The sequence below is a fragment of the Rhodotorula paludigena genome (assembly GCF_050403205.1).
Source record: "Rhodotorula paludigena JCM10292 DNA, Rt_paludigena_JCM10292v1_ctg37, whole genome shotgun sequence".
NCBI lineage: Eukaryota > Fungi > Basidiomycota > Microbotryomycetes > Sporidiobolales > Sporidiobolaceae > Rhodotorula > Rhodotorula paludigena.
The window spans coordinates 20090-47468 of NW_027481421.1; the positions used below are offsets into that span (position 1 = coordinate 20090).

Here is a 27379-nt window from a genome sequence, read left to right on the forward strand (position 1 = left end):
CCTCCGTGCGGTGGAGCAGGGTCCGGGCTCGGGAGGGAAAGGCGGGACTCACGAGGCGGGATCACCCGCCGTGTGCGCTTCTGGAGCGAAGAGGAGAAGGGAGGGTTTCGCGGGCTGGTCGGGAGGGAGTAAGGAGGTCAACCTAGGCTTGGCTGATCACGCCCCCTCCTTCCGGAGTTGAGGGGGCGGCGGTGGCGGCGCGACGGGATCAGCATCTTCTTGGTCGCATAGGAAGACGGCACTGACGCTGGTTCCTCTCGACCTGCAGATTGTCTTCCCTTGCATCGTCGGTCTCGAGGTCTTCGACCTTCCCTTCCAGTTTCTCGGTGCCGCAATGCAGCCCCTTCCAGTACACTCGATTGCCTTTCACGAGATGTGAGAGCGTCATTGCACCGAGGCAGAGTCCTCACCCAGCGAAAGCCGTTCGTACGCGTGCCCCGAGTAGCAACTGCGTCGCCGCCGCCCCGCCGGTTTTCGCCCTCCATCTCTCTCAGCGAGACTTGTGCAGAAGAAAGAGGCAACAGCAACGATGCAGCCGAAGCCATGCGATGCAATGCGAAGGGAAAGGAAGGCACCGTCTACCAAGTCACGGCCAACCCGTTGACCTCCTCCGTCTCGACTGCGCGATAGCTCGTCCGGAGCAGCTCCCTCCTCCTCGCGTCCCAGGCCCCCTCGCCAACGCCTGCGAGCAGTGCGTCGAGCACGCGCTCGAGCGCGGCGGACTGCGCGGCCGAGGGGAGGGAGAGGACATAAGGCCGGATCGACGGGTGCAGCGTCTCGAGGTCGACCTCGTCGCCGTCCACGCTCGCACGTTCCGCCGCCGCGCCGCCGGACCAGTACTTCTTCTCGACCTGCTGCACCCACTCCTTGGCGCTCAGCACGCGGTCCTCGTCCCCTGCGCCGGGCTCCAAGTCCGCAACGACCTTGACCTCGCCCTCGAGCACGTCCTGCCCCGCTGCCGCGCCCGTCTCGCGCCGCACCTCGTCCCCGACCACATCAGGCATGCCCTCGTCGTCGACGCGCCCGACATAGCCCCAGCTCGGGCGGCGCCGGCGCGCGCGCAGCGACTCCTTCGGCGGGGGAACCTGCCCACCGCCATTGACGCAGCCCGAGGGGCACGCCATGACCTCGACAAACTCGATCTCGGGCTCCCTCTCCTTCTCCTTGTCGCCGCCGGCGAGCTTGGCCGCGCGCCGCGCGTTGGCGAGCGCGGCGGCGCTCGAGGCGGGAGCTTTACCCGCTGCGCCGCGCGCGGTAGAGACGCCTGCGTCGCGCGCGAGCTTGCGCACGACGTTCTGCAGGTTGCGGAAGCCGTAGCACTTTGCGGCGCGCGCGACGACGCGGCCTTTGTCCTTTTCGGCGGCAGGGGACGAGGGGGAGTAGGGAGTGGGGAGGAGGCGGAGCGTGAACTCGAGATAGTCGTCGTTTCGGACGAGTTTCTGATCGAGGCGGAGGTAGGGCCAGTCGGAGCGGGAGAGGGCAGGCGGGCTCGAGGAGGAGGAGGAGGGAGAGGCGGCGGCGGGGGCCGAAGAGGTGGTCGCGGAAACGGTGAGGAGAGCAGACAGTGCCGCCTGCACGTACGAGCCGGACGACGTCCCTCTCGGCGGCGCGAGTAGATCCGAGAATGGGAAGTACGCCGCCTCTTCTGCGCCATCGACCCCGTTCGACCCGTCGTCCGCGCCTGACAGCGCACGGAGCGACAGACCCTTGTCGCTGAGCATCTTGGCGACCTCGCCCGTCGTCAGTACGAGGTCGACGTCGCGCACGCTGATGGGCTCGATCGCCGACGAGAAGGGCGGCGGGTTGTGCGTCGTAGCGAAGTCGGGGCGCGAGGCTTCGAGCTTCTTGTCGTAGCAAGGCATGACGGCGACATGATAGATCTGGTCCGGCCTGGCAGAACAGAGCACGTCAACGCCGATGCTCGAGTTCATCAGAGAGACGGCTTCGTGAAACAGTCTGCAAGCACTCACCTCAACCCCAGCTGCCCGGCAACCACGCTCCCCTTGACGAGCACGCCCGCTATCGCCTGCGGGCTCTTGACGCCGCTCACAAACGGCAGCAAATCACCGTGCGTCTTCTCGGCGTAGCAGATCCACCCAGGGCAAGCCGAGCTGAGGATCGGGAGCGGTGCCGTCGACGAGGACGACGGCGTGAGCTTGGTCGGCTTCTCGAGAGGGGCGGTCGAGGCCGACAGGTGTACCGGGAGGGAAGAGGGGCCAGCGATGGTCGAATAGGCATGGTGCCGCCGCTCGAGAAGCTCTTGCCGACTCTCGAGGAGGGAGAGGGCGCGAGGGAAGGTCGTGTCGAAAACAAGACTGCGCAAAGAGGTTGTCAGAAGAGCCTGGCAACGTGGAAGCGACAGACGTACCGAAATCCGAGGTGCTCCTTGAAGAACCGCCTCAGTCCTCGCATCGCTTCCGCGAGCGAGAGGTCATACAGCGCGGCGAGACTCGCGACCGACTGCGGTGACACCGACAGGATCGGCGTGAGGTCCTGGAACACACAGCATTGTCAGCAGCTGGGGAGCAGGGCGGCTCGATTCGTGTTTGTGAACGCACCGGCTGTTCCTTCAGCACACGATACACCTCTTCGTGAGACTGCAACGACACCAGAACCGACTCGGCCGAGGTGATGCAGCCGCTGCGCATCGAAGACCGACGTGCATCAGTGAATGGCCATGCCTAAAGGGCTGTCGCGGAAACAATCGTCTCGACGCACGAGCACGCAAGGCAGTCGTTGAGCGTAATCTCCGCCTTCTTGAGCTTCTTCCCCTGCTCGCCGTCGGCACCCTTCTCGTAGTACCCCGAGTCATCGCCGATGACGATCTCGGCCTGTCACGAATGGGAGGGTCAGCTTGAAGGGCGGACGGTTGGACGGCAAGCAGAAGAGACAAACCGAAGCGGCTGCGGCGGGCTTGTCGAGTGCGGAAGGGGTCGGCTCCTCGGGAATGTAGGTGACGGGCTTGATGCACGCTTGTGAGGGTGCCAAGTAGTCGGACAGGTCGGCGAGAGTCTGAGTCCGGGTCGGACGAGGAGGACGATAGGGCGCATTGTCGCGCGAGCGGTGCAAGCATGTCAGCAGCTCATTCAGATAAGCTTGCAAGCGCTGCTGAAGGACGCTCGGCTGCACAGTCGACCGGGAAAGGCTTCATCGCGGTCGACTTGACCAATCGCCCGGGTACCAGCTGCATTCGGCGGCCAGTGGCGCCTTGGTCCGTCGACGCCCCGTAGAAAGTATCTCGAAGGCTCACCAGTCCCGACGAGAGCGACATCTCGGCCGCTCGTAGTTGCGAGCGAGTCGGCTGAGGTGAGCGCGAGTAGTGGCGGCTGTGCACCCGAAGAGCGGCCGAGGAGCTCTGCTATTCCGAACAAGCGTGCAAGTCGAGCGCTGGCTACGTCTCGATGATCCCAGCCTAGCGTCACAGCGGAAGAAGCTGGTTCGTACGAGGTTGACCTTGCGAAGGAAGCACCGAAGAAGCTCTGCCCGCGACTCGACCCACGCAATCCGCTGGACGGAGCAGCACGACTTCGAGCGTACAGAAAACAGCCCAAACAACTCCACGGGATGGCTCGCAAGCTCAACCCTGACGGGCGACGGTCCGTCTCCTTCTGCTGTCGCTCTCACGCATAAGTCGACGCTTAGCTCACGCTCCTTTTGCCGACAGAATCCGCGCAATCATCATCTCCGCGCCCTTCCTCGTCGCCTCGTCCATCCTGCTGTACAAGCGCCTCGTTCTCGGCGAGGAGCAGCGCCGCCTGCCTGGTTCGTCTAGGAGCGCACTGCCCGTGCCCGGTGACGGCGGGCCAGAGGGCATGCCGCAGGACGTGCTGAAGCGCATCAAGGAGGCAGAGGACGAGTCGAGGCGGCGGTAGCTGGTCCCGGGAATAAATGGGGCCTTCCAGCGAGTGCGTTCTGGCCGCCCTCTTACCGTTTGGCGCACACGCGCTGACGCTTCTTGCTCCACAGTCACTGTTGTACTACTATTCGCGTTGCAGATGCATGTTCCGTTCATCAAATGGCCCCCTGCTGCTTGCCCTTGTGCGCCAGTCCTTCCTTCATCCCCTGGTCCCGCGCCTGGTTCTGGACGTCCCGCGAGTCGGCTCCGGGCACCTTCTTGCTCGTGCCGAGGTTGCTCTGCGATTCCTGTCCGTTGTGACTCGTCAGTCTGGCTCTTTCACCGTCTCACCTGCGGCAGGCACTCAATCCCCCGGCGGTGACCCAAGCCACCGACGAGGTGCGCTGGGCGTGCCGGTTGTCAAAGCGCCCGCACGGCTAGGAGGGGGTGAAGGAAGCACAGAACACAAGAGAAGGTGGACGTACGCCTGTCACCTCCTGTGCAACTCCCGTCACGCCCTCTGCGACACCCTTGACGCCCTTTGCAACGCCCTTTGCGCGCGCACTGACAGGGTTGTCACCGCCGACCGCCTTCTTCTGCAGGGAGGACGCTCAGATGTACCGGAGGAGAAAGCGATCGGGAGCGTCGGAAAGAGGGAGAGGGAAGCCGCGGGTCGGAGGTGGATGATGCGCGAGACGAGCGGAAAGTCAGCGGCGCTCGGCTAAGCTGAAACGAGAGCATCAGAGGGCGCACCTCGCCTACGCCCTCGCCGGGATCCTTGCGCAGCGCGAGCGACGACGAGATGGCGCGGAAGTGGGGCACCCGCGCCGAAGCGGCGACGGCAGCGCAGTGCGGGCGCGAGAGCGCAGAGGCGGCGGCGGGGCGTGCGAGTGTGCGAGAGAGCATTCCTGTGTACAACTCTGAGAGCTCAGGGAAGAAGCAAGAGCAGGCGACGAGGGAGCGAGGGGAACCGCTGGTCTTCGTCAACGTCATTAGGCGACGAGGATCAGATCGACCCGATTGGCCGCGCAGTGCTGGGTGTCTCTTCTCGAGCAAGGCGGTCCGCATTCGGCTGTGTACACAGAGTAGCAGCGGCAGCGGAGCGATCCTCGTGTACCTACGCGAGGACAAGAGAAGGCGAAACCCCGCGGACGGGCGTGTCGTTGCAGCGAGTGTGTGTGGTATGTACGTGGTCGTGAAAGTGTCAAAGGAATGCGAGGAAAGAGTGCAAAAGAGGGGAAAGAGAGGGTAGGGCGAAAACGCAGGCGAGAGTGGAAAGAGCGAGGAGAGGAAAGAGGGGAGGGAACCGCATCAAGCGTCCCCAGGCCTGCTCTCCTCGCTCCATCCGACGCGTCGCGCATCGCCGCGATGCAAGTGTCCGTCCACCGAATCGTCCGTCCCGACCGCCTGTCGACCACCAGGGCCTCCTCTTCTCCGTCTGCTCCTCCCCGCGCCCGCTCAGAGCACGTTCCTGCTCCTCAGCGCGCCGTTGCCCCTCCCTGCCTCCTCATCCATGATGTCGTGCTCGTCGATGAGGCCCTCGGCGAACCCGCTCGCGCGCTTGAACCCCGGGTCGTGCTCGCGCGCCTTCTCGTGCACGTCGGCCGCGGCCGCCGAGGCGGCTTCGGCCTTGGCCTTGACTTCGGACCAGGGGACCTGCGTGTACTGCACGGGGTCGGGGGCAGCGGCTGTGCGGGACAGAGGAGGGCACGTCAGCACATGTCGCGTGAGCCGAAGAGGGGAACATGGTGCAGCGCACGAGCAGGGTCGCCCGCACCGGCGGGGCCATAGATCTCGAGCTCGGCCATGGCGACCTTGAGAGCGCAGATCCACTTGTTGCGGCGCTCTGAGCATGACACAAACGGGTGACAGTCAGTACAGAGCGACTCGAAAGCATTTTGGGCGAGGTGGACGCACGGCTCTTGAGCGCAGCGTTCTGGAAGTTGCTCTTAAAGTTGATGCACGCGCCGAGCGTGAGCTTGCCCTGCTGGCTGAAGTCTTGCACCGTGATGTCGAGCGAAGGCGTAAAGTCGCGGCGCTCCTGCTGGAGGAACCTGTCGTTGCGCGCACCGGGGACGGATCAGTCAATGCGGGGGGTTGACCAGGCCAAAGAAGGGAGACGCACTCGATCATGCGGGCACGGAGCGCCTCGATCTTCTCGAAGGACGTGCCAAAGTCGACGTCCCACGTGAACCACTCGTAGATCGGGCCCGACCGGCGGTAATTCATGACAAATTTCGTGTTGAGGAGCGAGTGCGGCGCCTGCGTCACGGTGCCGTCCGACTTCTTGAAGATGGTCGAGAGCAGGTGCATCTCGAGCACGACGTACTCGAGGCCGTCGATGTTGACACGGTCGCCGACGTCGTACGGGTGCTTGATGAAGAGGAAGATGATGGACGCGAGGATCTCTTGCATCGTCGTACCGATGAGCCACGAGAGACCGAGGATGAACGTGCCGGCACTGTCCAGTCGCGGTGTGAGCGGAGTCCACGCGCAGGGATAGGGGCGGGACAGGCGCACCTCGCAATCATCGTGTTGAAGCTCGCGTTGAGCAGACCGGCGAGGATAAGAATCGCCACGATGTACCAGACCGTCATGATGATGTTGTCGAGCCTGAATTGCGAGGAAGCACGTTAGCGGTCCCTGACCAGCAGAAGGCGACCGGCTCTCGCTGCATGCTGCGCTGCATGCCGCAACGAGGCATGTCCGGCTGAGCTAGTCGAGATCACGTACCTCTTGACAGCCGAGTCAATGTCGCGCATGCTGCGTGCAAGAGCCTGACGCTCGCGGTGGATCTCGAGGCACGACATCTCGACCTCCTCGAGCGTCGCATCGCCGTTGCCGTCGCGGTCAAAGATGCCGAATGCCTTTGCGCGGAGTATCAACATCGGTCAGCTTCGAGTGAAACCCTGCGGCGGACGTGCGAGGCAGCGGGCTGTCCGAAACGCACCCTCTCCGCCTCCTCGCGAGAGCGGAAGCACCTCGAAACGTCGGCAAGAACCATGCCTTCGCGGTACTGGGGCGTGAACGAGTAGTAGATGCGGCGCGCGAGCTGCTTCGTCTTGTTCGCGCTCTGCAGCGCGCTCGTCACCATCGAGCTGGGCGAGTTGGGCTGGAGCACGCGCTCGCCCGCGATCTCGCTCGCGACCGTGCCGATGACGGTCGTCGCCGTCTGCGCCGCGCGCTGTGCGCCCTTGAGCGCCTTCTTGATCAGGAGCGTCGGGTCCGACATTTGGCGCTTGTTCTTCGGGCGCATCGCGCCGTCGAGCGTGTCGGACCTGCCGATGTCGCGCGAGCTGCAATGCAAGCGTCTCAGGGTCAACTTGTGCGGAGCGCGTGGAGCAGAATTGACGCACTTGAGGTAGAGCGCGACGAGGGCGCCGATCTGGAACTTCTGCTCGACGATGCGGTCCTCGTACGAGCGCTTGTGGAAGTTGTGTGCGCTATGGGCAGGGGCGTCAGGATGGCTCCTCAGCAAAGTCGTCGAGTGTGTAGGGTGACTCCGCCGTTGTTTCCGCGCCAGAAAGGAATCGAGACGCACATCATCTGAATAATGAGCTTCTCGACGAGGAGGATGACGAGGACGAGGAAGATGCCAAACAGGCCCTGGGTAATCAGGTTGAGCGTGTTGCTCGACTTGCTGCTGTCCGCGCGCGACTTAACGAGCGGGAGGAACGAGACCCAGTTGGCTGCGACGGTGGAGACGCAGGAGTCAGCTCGAGATGAAGTCACAACGCCGTACGCGATACGGTCGGAGAGTGCTCGCGCGGGGTCGACACGACACGGGGCAAATGGCGAGAGACGCACTGAGTGCCCAGCCGGCCATGCCCGCAAAGAACTTGACGGCCTTGACATAGGCGATGTAGTGGCGCAGCTCGGGCGCAACGATGCCAATCGTCTTGTTCAAGATTGTCGGACCGAGACGAGCGACTGCGCAGTGGCAGAAAGCCGTATCAGCACGAGAGCACTCAGCGGGACGCATCCAGGCGCGCATCAGTCCTCTGAACGCACCGAGCTGTGCACCCCACCAGCCGACCCAGACGACGCTGAGCCACACGCTCCACCACAGGAGAGGGACCGTCCAGATCGAGCCGTCCGGCTTGGCTGTGAACTGCACAATGGCCGGAATCCAGAGGATGGCCAGAATGGGAACGATGTAGATGCTGCGTTGCCAAGCGAGTCAGTACGGAGACGTGCGAAGCTAGGGATGCGGAACTCGCGCACATCCAGCGGACAATGTAGTGCGAGTTGAGTACGGCGAAGAAGGCGCGGGAGAACCAGTTGCCATTGCTCGGGATGAAGTCGCCCTGGTTAAGATGAAAGAGTCAGCATCGCTCCACGTGTAGCGTTGGCGTCGATGGCATAGACGAAATTGAGGATTGCTCACCTCTGCGAACTGAAGGTTCGGGTTACTCGACGCGGCCGAGTTGAACCCGCTCGGCTGGTTCGACCCGCCCGATTCGCCCAGCTTGCCATACGGCGTGTTGGCACCTGCCGGACCGCTCCACTGGCCCAGCCCGCCGCGGGACCCGCCGCGGTCGGCGCTGCGCGAGCGAGGCGTGCTCGCGCCGCTCGTGCCGCCCTTCTCGCCCGAGCCGTACATGCGCTCAGCGCGGGCCGACTGGCGCGTGTCCGGGCCTAGGGTCACCGAGGGCCCCGGTACGACCGGCCGCGAGTCGACGTGCTTCTCCGGGTCACCCTCAACGCCCGTCGGGAGGTAGGCGCCTCCGGCTGCGGCGGCGCGGAGCTGCGTGCGACTGTTGTGTGTCGAGAGGCTCGTGCGTGGCACCGAGTTGGACAGGTCGCCGCCGTCACTGTAGTCGAGCGAGCCGGCCTTGCCGTGCAGCGTCTCGAAGCGGGTCGGCTCGCCGAGCGCGATGGCCGTGTACGCCTCGTCGCCGGGGTTGCCCTGGGTCTGATGGTGGTGCAGCTGCTGACCGTAGTAGTTCTGGAGGCGGTCGCGGGGGGCAAAGTCGTGCGAGACGAAGCCGTGTTGTTCGCCGCCAAAGTTGGGCGAGGTGTCGAGCGCAAGCGGGTCTGTCTCGGCTGCGCTTGAGTGCGCGTAGGCGGGCTGAGGGACGCGCGGCGGGCTCGGGTTGGGGCTCGTCGGCGGGTACGACGTCGGTCCTGCGCCCGGGATCGCCGGGGCGCGAGGGCGCGACGACGAGCGCTCGTCGCGGTTGCTCGTCGCCATCGTGTGCTCAGTTCAGTCTAGGAGGAGAGGCCGGTGGTCGAGCTGGTCTTGGTCGAGGCGAACGAGAGAGAGGCGCGTGCTGCGAGGACACTCAAGCGCGGGAGGAGCCTGCGGAGGCGAGGCGAAGTGCGCAGACAACGGCTGCGGTGGGAGCGAGTGTTTCCGTGTCGAGCGAGCGCTGTCGAGTCTGGCTGGAGCAAAGAGCCACGCAAACAAGGACGCGCGCACACACACAGAGCCTGCACGCCGTGTCCGAGCGAACCCTTCGACGCAGCTCGACTTCGCCGAACTCTTTCGCTCCGCGCGTCGGCGCGCTTCGTCCCCTTCATCGTCATCCTTTGACGCCACAGCCGAGCACACGTTTTCCAACTGGACATTGCAGCTGTCCATCTATCACAAAGGCTCGTCTTATGCAGGGCGCCTCGCCAGCTCGTACGCTTCAATACGCGACACTGCAAACCCGCTCCCGAGGCCGCTCTTGCCCTGTCGTGCCGTGTCGCGACGAGTCGTACCGAGAGCACATGGACAAGTGCAAGGAAAAGAAAGAGCCGGCGAGGGACAAAGAGTTAGCGTGTCGTACCCCGCCGAGCGAAATGAGACGCGGAGCACGACCAGCCGACGCGCGCCGCCGCGACGCCGGCCCGTGCGTGCCCAGTCGTGTGCGGTGGCAAGGAGGCGGAAAACTCACCGTCTTGACGCGAGCAACGACTGGCTCGACGAGACCGCCAGAGAGTCCGATCTGGCCGCCTTCGGTCCAGCTGTGAGGCAGGAGCACGGTGAGCGAGCAGTTGAGACATGCGCATGACAGGCAAGACGTACCCCATCTTCTTGAGCAGCGCAAAGCCAACGTTGTCCTCGCCGAGCTTGTCCGCCTGCAAACACGAGCCACAGCGTCAGTGAAGTTGAACGGCGAGGGAAAGAGCGGGCGAGCACGCACGCCCTGGCCAACGACGGAGCCCTCGTGGTTCTTGGCGAGTCCTCCGCCGCCGCCACTGCCGCGGCCCTTCTTCCCTGTCGAACCCTCGAGCGCCTTCCACAGGCCGGCCATCTTGCCCTTGCGCGCACGGCCGCCTCGGCCCCACGCGCCCCAGTCGTCGGCGTCGAGCTCTTCCTCGCCGTCCGCAGTGCCGACAATGGCACGCACGCGGCGCTCGCTGACGCCGACAATGGTCGTGCGGCTCGTGCGCTCGAGGACGGGGAAGCGGTGCTTGCCCGCGCCGAGCGAGCGCGACTTGAGGCCGTACACTTCGGCGAGGAGGTGCACTGCGATGCGCGACTTTTTCGACATGGGCGGGAGCGAAAGCGAGCTGCTGTCGAGGTCGTACTGGACAAACTTGCGGATGCGCGAGTTGACGACGGCGGCGTCGTTCGACGACCCGCCCTCGAGCGCCGCGCCCGCAGAGAAGCCCTTCTTGCCCGCCTTGCCTCGAGTCGTGTATGACGAGTCGCGGAATTCCGCCTCGCGCTCAGCCGCGCGCTGGGCTGCGCGCTGTGCCTTCTTTGATGCCTTCTTTGAGCGGTCGAGGTCCCATTGCGCGGCCAGCGAGGCCGAGAAGGCGCCGCCGAACGACTTGTCCTTTTTCCGCTGCTTCTTTGACGCTGTGGAGACACTTGTGAGCATTCGTCCGAGACAATGAGCAGCCGCGCAGTTCGTGGCGAGCCACAGCTGGGACGACAGCGATCGCGTAAAAGCTGACTTACAGCCGAAGCCGTTCTCCTCCTCCTCCGCAAACAACGCATCGACAAGCTCTTCGTCGAGGTCGTCGATGTCGTCGCCGAGGTCGATGTCATCGAAGTTGCCCTCCGAGACGGCCTTGAAGAGCTTGTTGCGCTCACGACGGTTCGCACGGCGGTTCTGGCGACCGCCTGCAGCCGTCTCGAGCAGGTCGGCGTTGAAACGGACGGCAGCCTGTCATCAAAAAAAGGGTGTCAGAGCGGGAAGAGCGATGCGAAGCAGCAGTGAGAGAGACCACGCACCTGCACCTTGGCGATGTAGTCCTCATCGCGATCGGCCCAGCTGTCCTTGCCCGTGAAGAGCATCGCATCGTCATCGTCGTCCTCATCTTCGTCCTCGCCGCCTGGCAGCTCCACCTCGCGCGCCTTGCCCTTGCGCTCCCTCCTGCGCTCCTTCTTCTTCTCGCGCTCGGCCTTGCGCCCGCCGTGCCCGCGCTCGCCCATCTGCGAGAACTGCACTTTCTGCCCGGCGAGGAGCGCAGACTCGAACGCGTACAGCTCGGCGTCCGAGTCGGTCGAGGACGAGAGCGAAGAGTCGAAGGACGAGTCTTCCCCGTCGGACGAGGCAATCGAGAGCGAGTGCTCCACCCTGCGCGGGATTGTCAGGTCTCAAAGCATCAGTTAGGCAACTGGAAAGAACGCACCGCCCATCAGCATCGCCGAGCGAGTATTCCATCTCGAGCTCGACGTCCGAGTCGACCTCGTCGCTGTCGTCCTCCTCCTCGAGCGCGAGTCGGCGGTCGTACGCATCCGCCGTGTCCTCATCGCTCTCACTCCCTTCTTCGCTCGACGTTCCCCACTCGCTCGAGTCGTCCTCCTCTTCGGCCATGCGCCTGTCGAGGTCGTCTCCCCGCTCGTGCGAGCCGCCGAGCGACCCCGCCATGCCGCTCGCAAACGCCCGGAGCGCCTCGAGGTCGTCCTCGCCGACGTTCGCCGCATAGTCTTCCTCGACAGCCCTCCTGCGCCTCCGCCGCTCCTCGCGCGCCGACGCCTCAAGCGCCAGCTGCAGCTCGACCTCCTCGCGCGCCGCGCCCGCCGCGACGAGCCGCTCGAGCTTGTCGGCCTCGCGCTGGTCTGCCCGCGCCGCGCGCTGCACGTACTTCTTGTCCCGCCCGCGCATACGCGCGCCGGGCTTGCGCGCGCCGAGCCCGACGGGAGGGGGAGAGGCGGACCCCCAGTCGAGGTCAGAGTCGTCGCGGCGAGGCTGGCCGTCTCTGTGTCCTTCCTCTTCAGTACTGGTACCGTCGTCTGAGTCGGAGGCGCTAAGCATGTCGTCCATCGCCCCGGCGCCTGTGCCGTTGAAGCGCGCAAACATCCGCGCACCCTCTTCTGCATCCTCGTCCTCCTCGTCTTCGTCCTCGTCGAGCCTGCGCCCGCCAGAGAGGTGCAAGTTGCCACTCCGAGCGTGCTCGCGACCAGCTTTGCGCGCCTTGCGCGAAGCGCGCTTCTGCGCCTTCTTGCTCTGCGGCTTGGGCAGCTGCTGCTGCTGATGCGGCTGCTTCGGAGCCTGCTTCGCTGCAGAGTCGCGAGCGTTAGAGGCGGGCAGGGCGGTAAAGTCTGTCGAGGCGCTGACGGCATCTGTGGGCGGGGCGGACGAAGGAGGCGGACTGGGACGGCGAAGGACAGGGTCGGCGTGCGCGACGGCGCGGCGCGGGAAGACGATCTGCTCGTCCTCGGACGAGTCGTCGTCTTCGGCTGCATCTTCGAGTGCCGTCGAGCGCAGAGCTGCGGGTGGCGTGAGCGATGCGGGGAGCTCGACGCTCACTTCCGAGCGCGTGACCGAGATTTCGAACAGGGGCGGCTCGTCGTCTGCGGCGACTTCGGGCGTCTCGGCGGGTGGCGCTGCTGCAGGCGTAGGAGGAGAGGGGCGGCGCAATCCAAGGCCCGGATACGAGACGGGCTCAGCCGCATCGGGCGCATCTTCGAGTTCGTCGAGTGCCATCGTCGCCGTCGAAGCCGGCTCGGGCTCGAAAGCGGTTTCGGGCGGCGGCGCCTCGACGACGGTCAGGCGCTGCACCTCGTCCGCGAGTGCGCTCTGGGCCGCGTGGGAGGGAGGCCGAGGCGCCTCTGCGCCCGCCTTGTCCAGCGTGTGGTCGTCCTCGCCGCCGACAGTCCCGAGTCCCGCGCCCGATGCGCGTACAAACTTTACGGGCACGAGCAGCGGGTTGATGCCGCCGCTCTCGCCGTACGAGCGCGGCGTCGACGCGCCGGAAGAGTGGAACCCGCCGCCGCCGCCGCCGCGCCCTCCTCGTCCTCCTCCTCCTCTCGCAGCGACGCCCGAGAAGTGCGACCCGAGTCCGCCGCCCCTCCCGCGTGCAGCTGCGCCACCCCTCCCTCCACCTCGCGCGCCGCGGAACGAGCCGGCAGGGCTGGCAGTCCCGCTCGAATGGGCGCTGCCGCCGCGTGCAGCACCGCGTCCTCCGCCACGCGAAGGGGTGAAGGCGCCCCTGCCGCGGCCTCCGCGGTTCGGCGTCGCGTGTCCCGACTGTTGCTGTGGCTGTTGGAAAGGCTGGAATACGGGCGAAGGGGTGAAACCTATCGATCGCGGAGGGCAGCGGTCAGCGGCGAGACGAACGTGCGACCACGCTTCGGGTTCAGCGTGAGGGTAAGAAGGGAAGCGCACCAAGCACGTCGTCGTTCACGAGGTCTGCATAGTCGAGTTCAAGCATCGAGTAGTCGTGGCGGACGGGAGCACCACCTCCAGCACCGCCTCGTCCCCTCCCGCCGCGAGCACCGCCGCGGTAGCCGCCTCCACGGGCAGGCGAGGGCTTCGCTGATCCTCCACGGCCTCGAGCCATGGCAGTCTGTGTGCGCAAGAAGCAAAGAGAGCGAAGCGTGTGGCGAGAGCGCGACAGATGGCGACGACTCGAGTTGCGTCGAGTCGCAACCGGCGCGCAGCGACAACGCCGCTCTTGGGCCGCTTGAACCGGCTAGACCGCTAGCTGGAAACGTGTACAGCCTGCCTGCCTTCTCAGCGCGCTCGCAGCTGGCTCCGACACCATGGCGCAGCTCTCATCTCCCGCCCTCCGGACTCGTCCTCGCACGGGTCCGCCAGAGCCCTGGTGCATCCTGCGAGCACACGCAGCCCCGCTCTCCGTCGTGCACTTCTCCGCCTGCACCCGCATCCTCTACACCGCGTGAGTCGACGCCCGTTACAGCCGCTCGAGTGGACGAGCACCCGCTGACCCCCCTCTCTCGCACGCTGCAGCGACACAGACGGCTTTGTTGCAGCGTGGAATCTCGCAACGAGACGTCCCCTGTCCTTCTGGAAGGCGCACGAAGCGGGCGTGCTCGGACTCGAGGAGCACGACGGCGGGCTGCTCACGTTCGTTCCGCTCTTTCGCTCTCATGTCTCTGAGTTACTGCCAACTGACATGAAACGCACGTAGGCAGGGTCGAGACAACCTTGTCCACCTCTATCGCTTCCCCTCGAGTCCCGCATTGTCCGCGCAGCCTATTCGATCGCTCGCCGTCTCAAGCCCTGCAATCGCTGTTCCCTCGCCCGCAAACCCTTCGACCAATGTCCAGCGCGTGTGGTCGCTCGATATCAACGCGATGAACTTCTGCCGCATGAGCTTGTGCCCGCTTGGATCGCAATCACTGGAGGGACAGGGCGCGAAGGCGGAGGAGCAGGTCGAGGAGGACGAGGCACTGGTTGCCGTGCCGAGCTTGACCAAGGACGAGGTGGTGCGTCGCACGCGTTGTCGTGTGCCTCTACGGTATCTGCGCGCGATAGTGGCTAACTCGCAGACGGTTCCGACGCACACAGGTCGACATCTTCCACCTTCCAAGCAAGGCGCGCGCACATCGCTCAGTCGGCGCAGGCGCGTTCATCGGATCCAAGACAGGTGCGCTGCCCACGTTTTGCGCTGCTCAGCTGGAACCACGAGAGCGCCTTTCTGAATTGAGGCTTCGCGGGCGGTGACAGGCACCGTCATGGCCCTTCACCTGTTTCACCTCCCGGCTTCCACCGCTTCCGCTTCGCCGTCCATTCCCTCCGTCTCCTCTACACCAGCGTCCAAGCCAGCTACACCTGCGTCCCTCCACCTCCTCATCGCCTATGAGTCCGGCCAGCTCGCCCTCTTCCGCTTCACGCCCACACGGAGCTTCGAGCGCACATCAAGCAAGAACGGCGACGCGGCCTGGATACCGCGAGAGGGCACGATGGTCGAGGAGAGCGAGGGGTGGGAGCTCGTGTGGGTCGAGAAGGGCCACCGCGACGCAGGTGCGCGGCGACGCTCATCCTTTCGGCCTGCGTCAGCTCGCGTTGACGGGTACGATTCTTCTGGGTGATTCCTTGTCATGCAGTCATGTCGCTCGCCGTTTCGCGCGACCTGCGCTTCGCCTACACCGTCGGTGCAGACCACTTCATCGCCAAATACCGCATCTTTGACCTGGTCCGCCGCTCGCCCCAACTGCCAGTCCTTTCATGGCTGATTCTCCTGCATTCAACCGCCTCTAGAACGACAAGGAAGCTGCGCTCCCGCGCATGCACGTCGAGGGGACGACTCAAGCTGGGAAAGCGGCTGTCGCGGTGCGAAGCGATGGCAGGTTGCTCGCAACCGCTGGGTGGGACGGCGAGTGCGTCTCCCTTCTCTCTTCAATCGTCTCTTCCAGTTGCCATGATGGTTGATCGGGTCATCTGGGATTGACGTTGCAAATCGGACAGGCTGCGCCTGTACTCGGCCAAGACGCTGCAACCTCTCGCGGTCCTGTCGCACCACCGCACGGCGCTCCAGTCGCTCTCGTTTGCCCCGCTCGCGCCGCATCGCCGGAGCACGACGCGCTTGAGCGAAGCTCTCCTTGGCCGTGATGCCGAGGACGAGGAAGAAGGCGAGGGCGACAGCGGCGGCGAAGAGGGGAGGGCGTGGCTCGCGGCTGGCGGACAGGAGGGCAAGGTCTCGCTATGGAGCGTCTACCCACCGCAAGACAGCCGCCAACCACCCACGGCGTAAAGCGTCCACGCCGGCCCGACATGCCGAAATGCAGACTCCTGGATCTGCTGCTGCCCATTTCTCGCGCGCGAGAGCGAGCGCGGATGAGGTCTCTTGTTTCACTCGGGGAGGACAAGGTTGTCGAGTGTGTGTGCGGCTCCCGGACCGAGAGGACAGGGCGGGCCGACTTGGGAAGGTGCGGTTGCACGTGAGACGCGACGAGAGGTTGTCCGCGACACGCCGGCGTACGACAAGGCGCTGGTGTTGGCGGGGTCGGCTGGCTGGCTGGGCAAGAGTGTCGCGTGCTGCTCTCGCTCCCGTTGCACTTGCTTGCTGGCTGGGAGATTCGCGCGAGAGGCGTTGCGCGTTCCCAGGCGCGCGCGGCTCCGATCACTTTTCTCACGCGCGTTGGAGATGTCGCTCCGCTCGTCGTTCACGTCCTGCGACCTCTCGTCTGCTGCTGCTCGCGCACGCAGCAGGTTCAGCATGCCCGGGCTGCCCCCGCCGTCGCCCTCGCCGGCCAACTCGCCCGCGCTCGACGATCCGCTCCTCCCCGCGCACCTGCGCTCGCCATACACGCCCGACCTCGCCAACGCCGGCCGCTTCCCGTCGCGCGCAGACCACGCCGCGTACGACCTCTCGCCCGACCCGAACGACTTTCGCACACCCTCGTCGCCCAGCTCGAGCTCGGCCGGCAGCGACTTTGACGAGAAGGACGAGATTGCCCGCGCCGTGGCGCTCCTCAACGGCTCGGCGTCGTCCTCGCGCTCTGCCAGCAGCAGCGCAGGCAGCGCTGGGTGGCCTACTCCCTCTGCGGGCGGTGCGAGCAAGGCACCTCTTTCGGCATGGCTTGCGGGACTCGCGAGGCGTGTAACCCGCCGCACACTCCTCGCCGCGCTCCTCGCTGCCGTCTTCCTCGCTTCGATTGGGAGCGCGGTTCGCTCGGCACAGGACGCAGAGGGAGAGGCAGTGGGGGCCGGAGGCTGGAAGGGCGCGGTCTACACGAGGTGGAACGCGCTGCGGTATAGTCGCATCGCGTGGGAGCACGAGCCGGTTCACAAGCCGCTGAACCTCTCCAAGGTGCGCCGGCGTGCTCGACAGATCGTCAAAGTGCCGCTGACGAGACTTTGACCCGCAGATCCTCAATTACGATGAGCCTCGAGCAACGCTGCGGGAGCAGCTCAAGCCGGGACTGCGATACGTGACTGCGATGGCGTACGGCGGGCATGGTGCGTCGCTCATGCCACTAGCAGTCAACCGGATTTTGCTGACGTCGTTGTGGACCCGCAGCGAACCAGCTCATCAGCATTCAGAAGATGCTCTACTTTGCCAAAATGACGAACCGCGTCGGCATCATCCCATCCCTCATCCCCGTCCACATTGACGGCGCTCCGACCGACATCACCGAGTTCTACGACCTTGCGCGGTTCTGGACCGAGTCGCACATCCCGGCCGTCGAGATGAGCCGCGTCAAGCCCATCGACCTCAAGTCGGAGGGACCGCAGAACGAGCGCCTGTCGTGCTGGTCCGTGCAGGAAGCGACGGTCGGGTTCGCCAACCTCGAGGCGTGGTCGTTCGACCTGCACGACATCTGGATCGACCACTGGGCGCTTCCGCGCTCGATGGCGCGCGGGATAGGCGGGTTCGACCTCGCATTCGACGCGCTGCGCCTATTCGACTTTGACGTGTGGGGCAAGATCAAGTGGGTCGAGGAGATCCAGCGCAAGTCGATCCCGCAGCAGCTCCTCCCCGACGGCAGCAAGAACAAGACGGCCGTCCCGAAGGACAACCTCAAGCGCGGCTTCGACCCGGTCAACTCTGCACCGCCAGACGACCAAATCGCCTGCTTCGACAACACGCTCTTCCTTGGGCCCGTCATGTTCGAAGAGCTGCCTATCACCGATGAGGCGCTCGAGCTGCCCGTGCCGGGCGAGGGCCTGAGCTGGATCAACGCGGGCCAGTACTTGCACTTCAACGACGCCGTCGAGCAGCGCGCCGACGAGTACCTCATGGCGCTCTTTGGCGTCTCGCGCCCGTCGGCCGTCCCGCCGTTCATCACGATCCACCTCCGCCGCGGCGACTTCAAGGAGTTTACGGGCTTCACCGCGCTCGAGAAATACGTCGCGGCGCTCGAGCGCGTGCGCGAGCGCCTCCAGGCGCGCCTCGACGATCCGCACGGGTGGACCGGGCCGGGGCGCGCCGCGTTCCGCAAGTTTGGCCGCCTCGCCGCAAAGGACTATGCCGTCGTCGCGACGACGGACGAGCGCGGCGACTCGGAGTTTGTGCAGGAGGTGCGCGCGCTCGGGTGGAAGGTGCTCGACCACGAGGCGTTCGAGACCAAGGACAAGCTCGGAGGGTGGTGGCCGACGATGCTCGACGGCGCGATCCTCGCGCGCGGTCGAGCGTTTGTCGGGACGGACCGCTCGACGTTCTCGCACCTTGCCGGAGTGCGCGTCAAGTAGTGCGTCCCTTTTCCTGACTACATAAGTCGACCATTCGCTGACGTGCTATCGATTCACTCGCAGCTGGCGCGGCGGTCTCGTCGAGACAGCCATCTAGACTGCTGCCCTTCCTCTTCAGCTTCTGCATCCCCCTTGTATCCCACTAGCCGCTTCCATTTGCAGGTACATAGACTGCTGTGCCCCCGTGTTGTAACGTTCGCATGCTTCCTTGGCCTCGAGCTCTCTCCTATCTCGCCTCGCCGCGGTCGTCCGGGGACGACGGACGCCCCATTGTCTTCCGTTCATTGGGTGACGCGCGCTGCTGGTCCTCCGTCCTCGTCTGTCTCCGCGCTCGTGTGCCTCGTGCTCGCTTAGAAGTCTGTGGCTACCCGCTGCTTCAGCTTCGACGCTACGGCGTTCCGCTCCGTCATGCCGTTCAAAGGCTTCGAGATGGGAGCGAAGACGTGGTGCGTCTTCGTCCCACTCTCTTTTCCGTTTCCTGACGCGACGAGGTCTGATCTCCCCTGCCGGTCGACAGGCAGCATCCGGAGGTGCACCGGCGATGGGTCGAGGAGGAGAAGGCGGTGCGGCCATCTGCAGTGTTGAGTATGAGCGTCGTCTCGAGCACCCGCTGAAGCTCTCTCCGCCTTCAATTTGTCTCGCGCAGAAGGCTGCTGAGCAGAAGAAACAGAAGGACGAGGCGAAACTCGCCAAGGAGGTCGAGGTACAGCTTCTTTCGCCGCGGGCGAGGTCTGCAACAGCTGACTGTCTCGTTTATCGATGCAGAAAGAGCAGCGAAAGCTGTTGCAGAAGCAGCTCGCGGCGGATAAGCTGCTTGACAAGGAGTGGAAGGAGGACGAGTAGTACGTTCACCGCGGGCCTTCCTGTCCCTGGCGGTCCTTCCTGACCTGTGCGGGGGCGCCTACAGCCTGGCCAAACTCAAGGCAGACGTAGCAAGGCTCGAAGCGAAGCGCCTCGGGCCAGTACGTCTTCTCGCTCCATTTCGAGGTCTGTGCTAATCCGCCTCGGCTGCCGCAGCAACCCGACAAATTGGTCGCTTACAACAAGACGCGAGCATCAAAGCAGGCGGAGGAGCGTGAGAAAGAGGCAGAGAAGGAGGTCAAGTTGACGGCAGCGGAGATGCTCAAGCTCAGAGAGAAAGAGCTCGAGGACAAGAGGAAGGCGCAGGTACGCGTCGGCTGCGCTCGCCGAAGAGCGCGAAGCTGACGACCATTCATGCAGGAGAAGGAGCTCGCGGACTTTGCGGATCGTCGTCGGTGAGTTCAGCAGGCACCTCTCGGATCCCCTTGCGCGCGATTGATCCTTTCGCGTACACAGACGTGAGCTGTTGGAGTACAATCACGCTCTCGGCCTGACGCACGATCAGCCACATCCGCCTCACCGTCCTAAGCGCTTCCCGAACCGCCCGCTTTCGCTCCTGGACGACCCGGAGTTCTGGCGGCTGAACGATGCCGACCGGCACATGCTGGAGCTGATGAGCCCGGGAGAGCGGGTCGAGTATGGCTTCGGTCCGTACGAGGAAGATGAGCTCGAGTACGAGCGTGTGTTGCCTTTGTCTGCACTTGCGTGAGAGTTCCGCTGACGCGCTCTTTGGCTGACAGCCGAGCTTCAACAACGCTTCAGCAGTCTGGGGCTAGGCACGACTTCGGCAAACAAGGCCCACACGGCTGACAAACTCCGCAAGTTCATCTTCAGTACGTTCTCTGATACACGTCTTCCAACAACTGGCTGACCTGCCCGCCAACGTCAGCTCAAGAAGCGAATCGTAAAGCCAGCCCTTTCGCGGTTTTCTACTGCAAGAGTAACGTTTCTGCTCTACAGCGCCAAGCGTCACAGCCGCATTCGAGCCCATCTCGCTCGCGCTTCCGCTCGAGGGCGTTCCGGATCTCTCGACGCTGTCCGCCGAAGACAAGGCAACAGTCCAGCTCATCGTGCAGGAGGAGACGCAGCGTCTGCGTGAGGAGCTCGCCAAGTACGCCATCGAAGAGTTCGGCGCCAACGCTTTGCTGCACTTCGAGACGAGCGGGGCTGTGCCGGTCGAGGATGAAGCTCAGCTGCAGGCGGGCATCGTGCGTGTCCTTCTGACGTGAGGCGTTACCAGCTAAATCTCCTTGTTCCGCAGCTCTTCGAGATTCGTGGTCAAGGCATCCCGGCGCGTCTAGCTTCCTCGAAGCCGCACCTTCGCGCGCAGCGCCCGTCTCAATACACCCGCTTCGCCGCCGCAGCGCACCCATCGCCTAGTGCTTGCGGCGGACGGGGCTGGCAGGGCTTTGGTGGCGCGGTAGCAGCTGGAGGCGGCGGAGGTTGGGGTGCAAATGCCTACGAGGCGAATGGCGGAGCCGGCTGGCGCGATCCGCCACTCTTTGGCGAACACGCCCAGCCTGATGCCTGGGGTCCTATGGCAGGGGGTGCCGGTGGAGGAGGCGGTTGGGAGGCCTGGACTGGCGGTGCAGCAGCAGGCGGCAATGTGCCTCAGGGCTGGGGCGCGACGGGTTTGCCCGGGGGATGGAACGCCTCTGCTGCCGGACGTCAAGGTGTGCTCGAATCTCTTACGCTCGCTACCGTCTCGTCAATGTTTTCGCCATGCTCATTTTCGGCGGCCGCAGACGGTGGCGCTTTCTGGCACGGCCTTCCCAATCGCGCACCTCGCGCTCGTCAGCCGCACGGCTTCCATGCGCAAGCTCCCGACGCTCTGCGCAACCTACCTTGGGGGGCTCAGCAGTATGTCAAGCGCATGCGCGAGCAGCAGGAGCGCGAAGAGCGCGAGCTGGCAACGGCGGCGGCTGCAGGGGGAGCAGCAGCAGGATTCCCCGGTGCAGGTGCGCTTGCCCATGTCTACTGTACACTTTCCAGCATTACCTGACATCCCTTCTGATGCAGCCGCTGGTTTCACCGCGCCGCTCGCCTCGCAGACCCCCAAAGTCCCCTTCGCGACTGAAGACCCAGCCCTTTTCGGCAACGCCTTTCCGCGCCCGTCCTACCCACTCTCGCCAGTCGCGCCGCCTCTTCGAGCCGGTTCCGCGCCTCCGCCCGCTCAGACCGGCACGACAGGTTGGGGCTCGCCTCTCGCGAGCGGGCAAGCGGCAGCAGCGGCCACCCAGCACGCTCAGCACGCCCAGCAGCCTGGCATGGCCGAGACGCAACCAGCGACAACGGATCCGGATAATGGCGGCGTTGGCGGAGGTGGCGGCGGAGGCGAAGGCGGGAGCGGCGGGCTCGCGGGCTGGTTCGGCTGGGGTAAGGGTGCACCGGTGCCGGCTCCAGCAGCTTCCGGAGCTAATCCGCCCGCCTCGGGTGCTCACTCAAAGGCGCAGGCGGGTGGAGCGGATTGGAAGATGGGCCAGGCGTGGTAGACGAGTTCGTACGCAGGTCATTGCCAGGCTCTACAAGGGGGGAGTCCTCATGCTGTGACACCGCCATCGACAGGCAGGACCGCTCCCTGTCATAGCAAGCGCAAATGAGCACAACACCGAAAAGCAGAACGTGGAAGCTCACCGTGATGAAGCTTGCGTCGGGGCTGAGGAGGAACGCGACGGCCTTGGCAACCTCGACCGGCTCGCCCACCCTGCGCATCGGGACAGTCTCGACGAGATCATCGAGCGAGAGTGCCGAGTTTTGAAACATGTTGTGCAGTAAAGGCGTGTCGATGGGACCTGCGTAGGCAAGAGTCACTACAAGCTTGACCGTGCAGAACGGAGACAATCTACCTGGTGCGACGACGTTCACGCGGATGCTCTGCTGTGCGTACTCCTTGGCCAGGGCGCGCGACATGCCGAGTACGGCGTGCTTAGACGCGCACTGCCGGAGTGATCATCAGCGAGCGGAAGACGCAGCGGAAAGACCGGTGAAATGCACGTAAGCGGCAAGCTGCGGAATGCCTTCCAAACTCGCGTTGCTGCCAATATTGCTATGAGGTTCGTGTGTCAGTACGTTCACTCAGAACTGGCTCGGAGGACGAGACAAACACGATGGCGTAGCCTCCAGGCGGCGGGTCCTGAACGTCGTGGTCAGCCGTCACAACGGCAATGTAGTGCTTGCAGAAGGCAAAGGTGCCTTTCACGTTGGTGTCCATGGTCAAATTCCATGCGTCCATGCCGAGCTGGTGCGCCGGCGGAAGCGGAAGGTTGATGCCGGCGCAGTTGACAAGTCCATCTAGCCGCTTGAAGGTGCGCTTGAACGATCGCACGAGCTTGCCGACAGCCTCTTCGTCCCGGCAGTCGAGTCCGGCAAAGGCGAGGTCGGTATTGGGGTGCAATCGCTGAATCTCGGCGCAAAGAGTCGCGCCTTCCTCCTTGTCCTTGTCCGTGAGAGCCAGCCGCGCTCCTGCGTTCGCCAGCACGATCGCCACAGCTCGCCCGATACCGGAACCGCAGCCTCTGTGTGCAAGCTTGGTCAGCAGGCGTGCCGAGGCGCTGCACAGGGTGTTCGAGGCGTACGTTACGATGAACGCGCGGCCATGCAGCGGGCCGCGAGGGGCGCTCGTCGGTGCAGAAGTCGGTGCAGCGGGCTGTCCTGCCGGCTTGCTGCCCCAGAGAGCGTCGAGAGCGTTCATCGCTGCTGGCGATGAGATGAGACAGGAAGTGGGGACAGGCGAGCGGAATCAGGGAACAAAGGCTTGTAGACGCCACGCGATGGGTAGCAGCAAGGTCGAGTAGCTCAAAGCTCAGACGACGTATCCCGGATCGAGCGCACGGTGCGTGAGTCTTCAGGAAGAGCTTCGCTCTCGAGAGATTCCGGCTCTTCTCCTCGTCATCTGCTCCGCAAGCCCGATACGAGGCACAGCGGTGTCGACGCGCTCTTAAAAGGTCTACATGGCCTGTACGGAGGTCGGCAGCAGCGTCGACGTGCTCTGAAGATACGATGAGGAGGCTGTGCAGGGAGGAATCGGCGTGACGAGCGTGAAGGTCGCGAGGGGCTCAGCGAGGGGCCTGAGAGGCACAAACAGGGCTTGTGAGTGAAGGCGTCTTGCCTTTCAAGCTGCCCACCCTGTGTGCGATACTGTGTCGACGTTCCCGCTGACCCTCGTCTCCGTCAGGCGCAACGACGAAGCCGCGCATGTTCAGCATAGCGGTGGAGAAGGCAGATTGATCTGCTGGACCTCCGCTTGCTCCGACCTGCTAAGCTATGATCCCGGGCTGGCTGCTCGACGCGTGACTCTACGACTCAAGTTCTTCAATTGCTCCATGCGAGTTGACAGCTGATTCTTGTTCATGCCCGATAACCGTGCGTCCTACCGGCTGCTGCACCTGTCGGCCAGAAGCTCGCTGTGAGCGCCCGCTCGCATTCGCTTTGCCGCTAGATACCCAACAACTTCGATGAGGTGTTGCTCGCCCTGGCTGCGCTCAAAAGTATTCTCGGGTGATATCGAGCGAATCGGGCAGCAGCAAGAACCCTTACCTATCTACATTGCTGTCCCGCTGTCTCGTCGGGCAGGTTGCGTCTGATCCTTCTCCGGGCCGCTCTCGTCCCGCGGCTTGCGCTTCGCGTATCGCCGTTCGGACAAGAGCTCGAGATTGCAGCGTTTCTGCCTGACGCTAGCCTGGCAATATCCCCTGCGCAGCGCTCGAGAGTTCGTGTCGAGATTCGCACATTGCGGAGTGGACCTATTTTTGCTGCTGACAACGATCGAAAGGTCCCGCGCCCGTATCTTGCTCCGCTTTCTCCAATCTCTGGCCGCGCTCGAGCTCTCCCTCGCTCTCTCTGTGCTCCTCTACCCTCGCCTACTGCTACTACAGTCTATCAATTGCGCCTTAGGAGGTCTACCGCTGAACTCGCCTGCTTCATCACCTCGACCTCCGCACTCGCGCATCAAGGCTCCACTTCAGCATGTCGTCCGACACAGCGATCCTCTCGCAGGGGGTCGGATATGCGGTTGTACTAGGAATCGGGTGCGTGCTCGGTGCACTTGCTGAGTAACTCGGAGCGGCGGCTGACCATCCTTGTCGCTTTGCGCAGCTTCTTCTTCACCTTTCTCATGTCAGTACTACATTCCACCGCGCTTTCAGCAAGCGCCATCCAGGTGCTCACTCAACAACGTCAACAGGATTGGCATTACCTGGATCCAGGAGCGCTACACCAAGTTCAAATCGTCGAATATTGCCGAATTTGCGAGCGCCTCGCACTCTGTCAAGCGTGCGTCTATTCACTCCCGCGCTCACAAAGCACTGAAGATGTTACAAAGATATGAGGCTTGCCGATGGACGAGTGCTGACTGTGTATCTCGCCGTGCTGTTGACGCCAAACAGCCGCCTTGATCGCTACGGCGATTTGCAGGTGAGCTTCCTAGGTTATGTCGAGCACGCACGATTACTGACGCATCGCATGCGCAGCTCTTGGACCTGGGTTCGTTGCAATCCGGCGCCATGGCTCCCGATTGAACGCTGCCTTGGCGATCGAGCTAACTTTTCTTCTCGACAGGCTGCTACGCTCCTCACTTCGACTGCCCAGGGTTATAAGGTGCGCACTACGGACGCACGAGCAAATTAAGGTGCAGGTGCTGACTTGTGCTTCCGCAGAACGGGATTGCTGGCCCTTGTTCGCCCTCGTTCCTCCGTCTTTCTTCCGCAAAGGCAGCTCATTATCCTCGCTACAGACTCGTATGCAGCTGGTGCCACCGTACAGATCCTCCTGTTTGCCATGAATGCGGCAAAGTTAGTCGAGAAGCGGCATTTTGCGCTTGGGAGGTAAAGGTGCTCACCCTTCTTCACTTGCAGGATCAAGTTGAACGCCCCAAAGGCGCACACCTTCCTCGAGGTGATCCGCGTACGATGGGGGAAGGCGGCACACATCGTCTTCATGTTCTACGCCCTCGCCACGTGTCTTCTCGTTTCGGCCATGCTCGTCACGGGCGGAAGCGCGACCGTCACCGTCCGTTGACTCTCGATTGACACTCAGGACTAGCTGCTGACCAGTTTGCGTACTGCAGGACCTGACCGGCGCCTCGACTCCCGGCATTTGCATGCTCATGTACGTCGTTCCGCTTCTCCCGGAGGCCGCTTCGCTCGACTAACGCTTCCGATACGCAGCCCGCTCGGCGTTATTGTGCGCCCGATATTTCCCATCTCGGTCAGCTGTGGCTGACACCCCTGTACACAGTGCTATGTCCTTGTCGGCGGACTGCGCGCTTCAATCGTTTCCGACTACGTCCACACCGCTGTGCTTTTCGCCATCATCATGGCGTTCCAGTACACCGTCTTCGCCACGAGTGACAAGATCGGCAGCCCAACAAAGATGTACAATATGCTCGTCGACGCCGGCAACCGCTGGCCGGTCGAGGGCAACGCGGAAGGCTCGTACCTCACGTTCCGCAGCAAGAGCGCGATGATCTTCATGGTATGTCCCACGCACTCTCTCAGCCCTGTGCTCTATCCTGTATCAGTTGGAGGTCTCGACTGGCGAGATTTGGCCGGAATGAGCGAAGAGAGCCGGCTGGAGGCTCAGCAACGCTCTCCAGCTTCAGCGTACTGACTTGGACGTCTCGCAGGTCATCAATCTGATCGGTAACATGGGGACAGTCTTTAATGACCAGGCCTACTGGCAACGAGCGGTCGCATCGCAGCCTTCAACAGCCGTAAAGGGATACCTGTTGGGTGGGAGCGCATGGATGGGGTGCGTTTTGCCGCTTTCATGGTCTTTTCAGGGCTTCCCTACGCCAGCGCGCCTCCCTAATTGTATTGTACTGTACAGCATTCCGCTCGGCATGGCTGCAACCATGGGACTGAGCGCGGTCGTGCTGAAGACGGATCCTTCTTACCCAAACTACCCCGAAGGCCTGACGCCCGCCCAGGTCGGCGCCGGCCTTCCCGCAGCTGCTGCTGCCCAGGTCCTGCTGCAGGAAGGCGGCGCAGCCCTCCTGCTTGTCCTCCTCTTCCTCGCCGTCACTTCCGCTGCTTCCGCTGGTGCGTCCCGTCCGCCCCGCTTTACTCGCTCGACTCACGCTTTCACTCCCTACAGAGCTCTGCGCTGTCTCGACCGTCTTCTCGTACGACATCTTTGTCCCGTACTTCCGCCCGCACGCCACCGAACGTCAGGTCCTCTTCGTCGACCGCTGCGCGATTGTTGCTTGGGGACTGTTCAGCGGAGTTCTCGGCGTCGCATTCTACTACGCCGGTATTTCTATGGGATGGCTCTACGAGTTCATGGGCGTGCGTTGTGACTCGTGCTCCGAGCAAGTCATGTTGGGGTCAAGGAGTGCTGACATGGGTTTCGCCAAACTGCGCAGGTTATCATCGGTGCCGGCGTGATCCCCATTGCGACAGCCATCATGTGGCACAAGGCCAACAAGTGGGCGGCGATGACGGGCGCCATCGGCGGTACTTCGTCCGGCGTAAGAATCCTCATCGAGTGTCTTCGACGCAACCGAGCTGACTGGGACTGAAACAGATCATCGGTTGGCTCGTGTGCGCGTCTGCTCTCAACGGCGGCGTCGTTTCTATCGAGACTACCTTCCAGGACTACCCTATGCTCACCGGCAACATCCTCTCGTGCGTTTCACGCCCTCTCCTTCTCCTCCTCACAGTACAACACTGACTAGCTTTGAAACGGGCAGCTTCTGCGTCTCCGGCCTCATCACCGTGTTCGGCTCGCTCATCTGGCCGGAGAACTACGACTGGGTCGAGACGCGTGCACTGCACGCGTACAACGAGGCGACGGAGGAAACGGTCGCGCCCGTTGTGAACGAGACGCCGAGCGCGACGGCCTCGACGTCCGAGGTCGCTGCAGAGAAGGAGAAGGTTTCGAGTCCCGCCGACACGCTTCCTGCCGATGTGACCGAGGGCGTCGAGGTGGACTCGCCGGAGCACATTCGCAAGACGTTCAAGATTGCGACCGTCCTTGCCACCTTTGGCTTCGTTGCGCTTCTCATTCTCATCCCCCTACCCCTTGTCGGCACGTCCTACATTTCGACGCTGTCCGGCTTCACGGCCTACGTCGTGATCACGATGATCTGGATCTGGTGTACGTTCCGCGCTTCGTGCTCCCTCCTGCAGCGTCTGACGAAGTCTCTTTTCACAGGGGGCGCCTTCGTGTGTGTCATCCTCCCTCTCTGGGAGTACCGCCACTCCCTTGCCGAGATCTTCGGGCACATGTGGGCCGACATCCGTGGCAAGCGCGTCGAGGCGTAGGAAGGAGGGCGCGAAATCTGTTTGGTATAGCTGGGTTCCATGCTCGACGAATCTCCAGATTGTCTCATACTGTGTGCTCTCCTGAGAGCTGCGCTTGT

At 63.7% G+C, this 27379-nt stretch overlaps 10 protein-coding genes across 10 annotated transcripts; 5 read left to right on the forward strand and 5 right to left on the reverse strand.

Annotated features, from left to right (window-relative positions):
* Positions 1-578: 578 nt before the first annotated feature.
* Positions 579-3271, reverse strand: NAR1 (iron-sulfur cluster assembly protein NAR1; the record flags this gene model as incomplete). Its single annotated transcript, XM_076650528.1, has 7 exons — positions 579-1890; positions 1971-2315; positions 2369-2493; positions 2559-2640; positions 2719-2831; positions 2896-3012; positions 3251-3271. The coding sequence occupies 7 exons, from the start codon at positions 3269-3271 to the stop codon at positions 579-581; spliced, it is 2115 nt and encodes a 704-aa protein (XP_076503860.1).
* A 293-nt stretch (positions 3272-3564) lies between these two features.
* On the forward strand, positions 3565-3872 carry JCM10292_000266 (uncharacterized protein; the record flags this gene model as incomplete). The annotated part of the gene is made up of 2 exons (XM_076650529.1): positions 3565-3596; positions 3665-3872. The coding sequence occupies 2 exons, from the start codon at positions 3565-3567 to the stop codon at positions 3870-3872; spliced, it is 240 nt and encodes a 79-aa protein (XP_076503861.1).
* A 139-nt stretch (positions 3873-4011) lies between these two features.
* On the reverse strand, positions 4012-4741 carry JCM10292_000267 (uncharacterized protein; the record flags this gene model as incomplete). The annotated part of the gene is made up of 3 exons (XM_076650530.1): positions 4012-4134; positions 4321-4431; positions 4589-4741. 3 exons carry the CDS (start codon positions 4739-4741, stop codon positions 4012-4014), a joined length of 387 nt encoding a protein of 128 aa, XP_076503862.1.
* A 552-nt stretch (positions 4742-5293) lies between these two features.
* JCM10292_000268 (uncharacterized protein) lies at positions 5294-9029 on the reverse strand (the record flags this gene model as incomplete). The annotated part of the gene is made up of 13 exons (XM_076650531.1): positions 5294-5523; positions 5595-5681; positions 5753-5889; positions 5961-6296; positions 6356-6448; positions 6569-6702; positions 6786-7131; positions 7192-7278; positions 7377-7524; positions 7643-7765; positions 7847-7998; positions 8060-8142; positions 8223-9029. The coding sequence occupies 13 exons, from the start codon at positions 9027-9029 to the stop codon at positions 5294-5296; spliced, it is 2763 nt and encodes a 920-aa protein (XP_076503863.1).
* A 408-nt stretch (positions 9030-9437) lies between these two features.
* Positions 9438-13432, reverse strand: JCM10292_000269 (uncharacterized protein; the record flags this gene model as incomplete). The annotated part of the gene is made up of 8 exons (XM_076650532.1): positions 9438-9512; positions 9718-9787; positions 9849-9901; positions 9967-10628; positions 10731-10938; positions 11007-11352; positions 11408-13298; positions 13387-13432. The coding sequence occupies 8 exons, from the start codon at positions 13430-13432 to the stop codon at positions 9438-9440; spliced, it is 3351 nt and encodes a 1116-aa protein (XP_076503864.1).
* A 331-nt stretch (positions 13433-13763) lies between these two features.
* Positions 13764-15718, forward strand: JCM10292_000270 (WD40 repeat domain-containing protein; the record flags this gene model as incomplete). Its single annotated transcript, XM_076650533.1, has 8 exons — positions 13764-13900; positions 13972-14088; positions 14153-14450; positions 14533-14611; positions 14692-14988; positions 15072-15160; positions 15226-15344; positions 15433-15718. The coding sequence occupies 8 exons, from the start codon at positions 13764-13766 to the stop codon at positions 15716-15718; spliced, it is 1422 nt and encodes a 473-aa protein (XP_076503865.1).
* Positions 15719-16183: 465 nt separating this feature from the next.
* On the forward strand, positions 16184-18256 carry JCM10292_000271 (O-fucosyltransferase family protein; the record flags this gene model as incomplete). Its single annotated transcript, XM_076650534.1, has 4 exons — positions 16184-16777; positions 16836-16926; positions 16988-18158; positions 18223-18256. The coding sequence occupies 4 exons, from the start codon at positions 16184-16186 to the stop codon at positions 18254-18256; spliced, it is 1890 nt and encodes a 629-aa protein (XP_076503866.1).
* A 311-nt stretch (positions 18257-18567) lies between these two features.
* JCM10292_000272 (uncharacterized protein) lies at positions 18568-21512 on the forward strand (the record flags this gene model as incomplete). Its single annotated transcript, XM_076650535.1, has 13 exons — positions 18568-18605; positions 18677-18722; positions 18806-18862; positions 18925-19001; positions 19067-19121; positions 19177-19326; positions 19381-19415; positions 19477-19700; positions 19761-19853; positions 19981-20228; positions 20282-20693; positions 20766-20978; positions 21040-21512. The coding sequence occupies 13 exons, from the start codon at positions 18568-18570 to the stop codon at positions 21510-21512; spliced, it is 2121 nt and encodes a 706-aa protein (XP_076503867.1).
* Positions 21513-21559: 47 nt separating this feature from the next.
* JCM10292_000273 (SDR family NAD(P)-dependent oxidoreductase) lies at positions 21560-22711 on the reverse strand (the record flags this gene model as incomplete). Its single annotated transcript, XM_076650536.1, has 6 exons — positions 21560-21598; positions 21655-21812; positions 21867-21957; positions 22015-22066; positions 22125-22535; positions 22596-22711. 6 exons carry the CDS (start codon positions 22709-22711, stop codon positions 21560-21562), a joined length of 867 nt encoding a protein of 288 aa, XP_076503868.1.
* Positions 22712-23985: 1274 nt separating this feature from the next.
* Positions 23986-27281, forward strand: JCM10292_000274 (sodium:solute symporter family protein; the record flags this gene model as incomplete). The annotated part of the gene is made up of 19 exons (XM_076650537.1): positions 23986-24047; positions 24115-24135; positions 24203-24291; positions 24405-24432; positions 24489-24501; positions 24577-24615; positions 24675-24693; positions 24752-24809; positions 24873-25026; positions 25085-25125; positions 25185-25200; positions 25255-25491; positions 25643-25767; positions 25846-26057; positions 26113-26303; positions 26381-26485; positions 26542-26642; positions 26708-27114; positions 27172-27281. The coding sequence occupies 19 exons, from the start codon at positions 23986-23988 to the stop codon at positions 27279-27281; spliced, it is 2028 nt and encodes a 675-aa protein (XP_076503869.1).
* Positions 27282-27379: the final 98 nt, after the last annotated feature.